The sequence below is a fragment of the Buceros rhinoceros genome, unplaced genomic scaffold (assembly GCF_000710305.1).
Source record: "Buceros rhinoceros silvestris isolate BGI_N320 unplaced genomic scaffold, ASM71030v1 scaffold2073, whole genome shotgun sequence".
NCBI classification, from domain to species: Eukaryota; Metazoa; Chordata; class Aves; order Bucerotiformes; family Bucerotidae; genus Buceros; species Buceros rhinoceros.
The window spans coordinates 38028-41601 of NW_010405172.1; the positions used below are offsets into that span (position 1 = coordinate 38028).

At 43.3% G+C, this 3574-nt stretch overlaps 1 protein-coding gene across 1 annotated transcript in view; it reads left to right on the top strand.

Annotated features, from left to right (window-relative positions):
• Positions 1 to 3281, top strand: part of LOC104491225 (uncharacterized protein C1orf21-like) — a gene marked incomplete at its 3' end in the record, with an annotated part of 24462 nt that extends 21181 nt beyond the window's left edge. Inside the window, exons 2-3 of the mRNA XM_010133611.1 lie at positions 2924 to 3018; positions 3213 to 3281. Of these exons, the coding sequence (XP_010131913.1) occupies positions 2924 to 3018; positions 3213 to 3281 (164 nt within the window). The remainder of the gene's footprint in view (positions 1 to 2923; positions 3019 to 3212) is intronic.
• Positions 3282 to 3574: the final 293 nt, after the last annotated feature.

The window sequence follows — 3574 nt, forward strand, 5'->3', positions numbered from 1 at the left end:
GGCAAGAGGGAATTCCCAGGGAACTGCAGATCAGTGAGTCTGACCTCAGTCCCTGGAAAAAAATATGGAGAAGATAATACTGGGCACGATTTAAAATATAATTCAGTCATCAGGCACAGACAACATGGGTTCACAAAGGAGAGTCCTGTTTAACGAATTTGATCTGCTTCTAGGCTAAGGTCACCTGCCCAGTGGATGAAGGGGAGGCGGTGGATGGAGTTTTTCTGGATATTGGAGAGCCTTTTGAGACTGTCCCTGCCTGCATCCTTTTGGACAAGTTGTCCAGCAGTGGGATGAGCAGGTTCATGGTGTGCTGGGTGAAGAACTGGCAGAGGTCAAAAGGTTGTAGTGAGTGGAGCGACATCTGGCTGGTGTTCAGTCGCCAGTGGTGTTCTTCAGGGCTTAATGCTAGGGTCTGTGATGTTCAGTATGTGTATCAACAATCAGGATAAAGTCTAAATGAGGAGAGGAGTGGCTGGAGAGCAGCCCTGCAGAAAGGGTTCTCAAAGTGCTGGTTGGCAGCAGCTCAGCAGGAGCCAGCAGTGCCCTGGCACCAAGAGGGTAAACCGCATCCTGTGGACATCAAACACAGCATGACCAGCTGGTCAAGAAAGGGGATTGTCCTGCTGGATTCAGCGTTGGTGGGGCCTCACCTGGAACACTGCGTGAAGTGCTGGGCCTCACCGCTTAGGAAAGATGTGAAGGTCCTTGAATGCATCCAGAGAGGGCAACAGATCTGGTGAAGGGGCTGGCAGGCATGTCCTGTGAAGAGTGGCTGAGGACTTCAGGTTTGTCTAGTTTGGAGAAAAAGAGGCTAAGGGGCAACCTCATTGCTCTCTGCAGCTTCCCGAGGAGGGGACGTAGAGAGGGAGGTGCTGAACTCTTCTTTCTGGGATCCAGGGTTAGGACACCTGGGAATGGTTCAAAGCTGCACCAGAGGAGGTTCAGACTGGACAGGAGGAAGCACTTCTTTACTGAGAGGGTGGTCAAACATTGAAACAGGCTTCCTAGAGAGGTGATCAATGTCCCAAGCCTGTCTGTGATAAGGAAGCATTTGGACAATACCTTCAACAACATGCTTTATCTAACTTTGGTCAGTGCTGAAGTGGTCAGGCAGTTGGACTAGATGATCATTGAGGATCCCTTCCAGTTGAAATAGTCTATTGTATTCCCTCACTGAAAGTGACACAAATTTGTAAGGTGCAGTAATTACAAGAGTGTTGTCATGATGGTGGTGACGAGTATCAGGAAGCCAGGTACCAGCAAGTCCCCAGCTCGGACATCCAACAACAGTTAGAGAAGCAGCACAGAATGAAGTTTCCAGCCAAAGCCCTCCTTCCTGTCTTGCCTTCATCCTATCAAACTGTATCAAACTTTCATATCTAAATCTGATTATACTGATTATGAATTATGGGTTCATCAGTGCCATGGTCCACTTGCTACAAGGGATGACATCTTCTAAGAAGCATCCCTACCATACAGTCCACGTAGGATGGGCTGCTGCCCAGGCGGGTACTGGGTGTTCAAGCACCATTAATCTCTTGAAATAAGCAGGAAACATGTTTCAGAGGTTATTTTTGCCACTGAACATCAGGACCTCCATACCTCACTTGCTTTTTACAAGGCTGGGTTGAACATGCCTCTCTCTTTTAATCATAGAATGCTTTGGGTTGGAAGGGACCTTCAAAGGTCAAACGTGAACTAGCTGCAGGTTGTGCAAGCTTCCTTTGTGCTATTTTCTCTTCCTCATCTGTTTTCCTATTCAAATCCGTACATGCCACTGTGGGAGTTTTATGCTTTTTCTGCATGTGGGTTTTATGGCTAATCACAACAGAGATCATGGAAGCAGTGAGTAAAATGTTCGTTAGATATTGCAGTCAATCAAGTACTTCTAATTCCTGGGCTTTATGGTGTTCAGCCTTTTTGGTTTTATGAATTGTCACCTCTAGAATAGCGAAACGACATTAAAAAAAAAATTCAGAGTTGTTGTTCACGTTTACCGATCTAATAATATTGTCTTGAATTCTTCAATCTGTTTTGAGACCCTGCATCTGAGATGCTGCTGTTTGAGAAATCCACAGTTTTGTTTCAACTCTACGGTAAAAGCCATCTAGATACAGACAAGACCAAATACAAAACCCAGCTGTATTTTTTTAAAAAAGATTGTTTTTTGAAGTTAGGCACTCTCGTTAACAGTTTCCCAAAAACAAGCTTCCTTCTAAATAATTTTGATTATTTTTTGTAACAATCCAGAAAAATCCATTTGTGTTTTGTTTTTCCCTTAGCAAGTGAGACAAATCACTTGAAAACACAAAGAAATAGAACAAAGTTCGTGCGGTTTCCGTTCATTTGCCCAGGTTTTGCCTTTTATTCCCAGCGTACCGTGTCTCATGTCATTTTGTATTAACATTTTCCACTTTTGTGGGGTGAAGTTTCTCTTTTGGTGGAGCGTAGGTGCAAAATTGGATGTTTTTTGTATAGATTCAGGTGCTACAAAGATGAACAGAGCAAAAAGTGGCTGAGAAAAGACAGTTTTGGAACTGCAAGCACTAATAACCAGTAATCTGACCTTTCTTATTACATATTATATAGGAAACTAGGGATCTGGGGGAGAGGGCATACCAAACGTACCCTACTCTGCTAGCCCAGAGAACTCCCAAACAATTTCTGGAAGCCAGAACTGGAAATCTGTACTGAAGCACCGAAGCTTCAGTCAGGAAAAATGTCCATGGTATCAGTCACATTTAAGCCTTTGAAACGATATACATGTGATTTTTAGTTGCTTTGCTTAATTAGGGTCTTCTCTAGCCAGTTGGTTTGGTTTTAGTTTGTTTTTTTTCCCAGCTGCTGAACTACAGTGGTTCAAAATTTTTTCTTTTTTTTTTTTTTTTGTTTTGTTTTCTTTTGTTTTCTTGGTGCTCAGATGAGTATAGGATCAAACCAGTGGAAGAGGTCAAATACATGAAAAATGGGGGAGAAGATGATCAGAAAATAGCAGCCAGGAACCAAGAAAACTTGGTAAGGATTGAACTTATCACTTATCTAATGAAATAACGTGGCTCTGCTTTTGTAATGAAATATGCAACGTGCAGCACATTCAAACTCCAGCTTACAGGCGGCAAGAGGATTTTCTCCAAAATGTCATAATTCTCTGCGAAGCTCGCATAGAAGGTGCAAAATGTGACTGTTTCCTGCTTGTCTTTCTGAATTAGGCTCTACTTGATCTTGGAGCGAGTGCTTCCACGGCGTTGTCCTCACTCACCTCCTTTGCAGATCCGAATGTACGCGCTTTGAAATGCATGTGTCTATTGCAAAGGGGTTGGTAGGAAAACAGCAGCACGCTGCGGTGAAGAAAATGACCTACTTACGTAGATGTTAATTGCTTTGTGCTTCCTGATTTTACATATTTTGAAATTCACAGGGAAGGCAGTTCGGACTAGAAAAAACAATATGTTTCTAACGCAGGAGTCGCAAGACATTTCATGTGTGTTTCTTTTCCCCAATTTGATCACCTTGTTGGCTCATAGTTCCGCTTATGGGAAGGAAATCACAGGTAAACTCTTAGTACTACTCA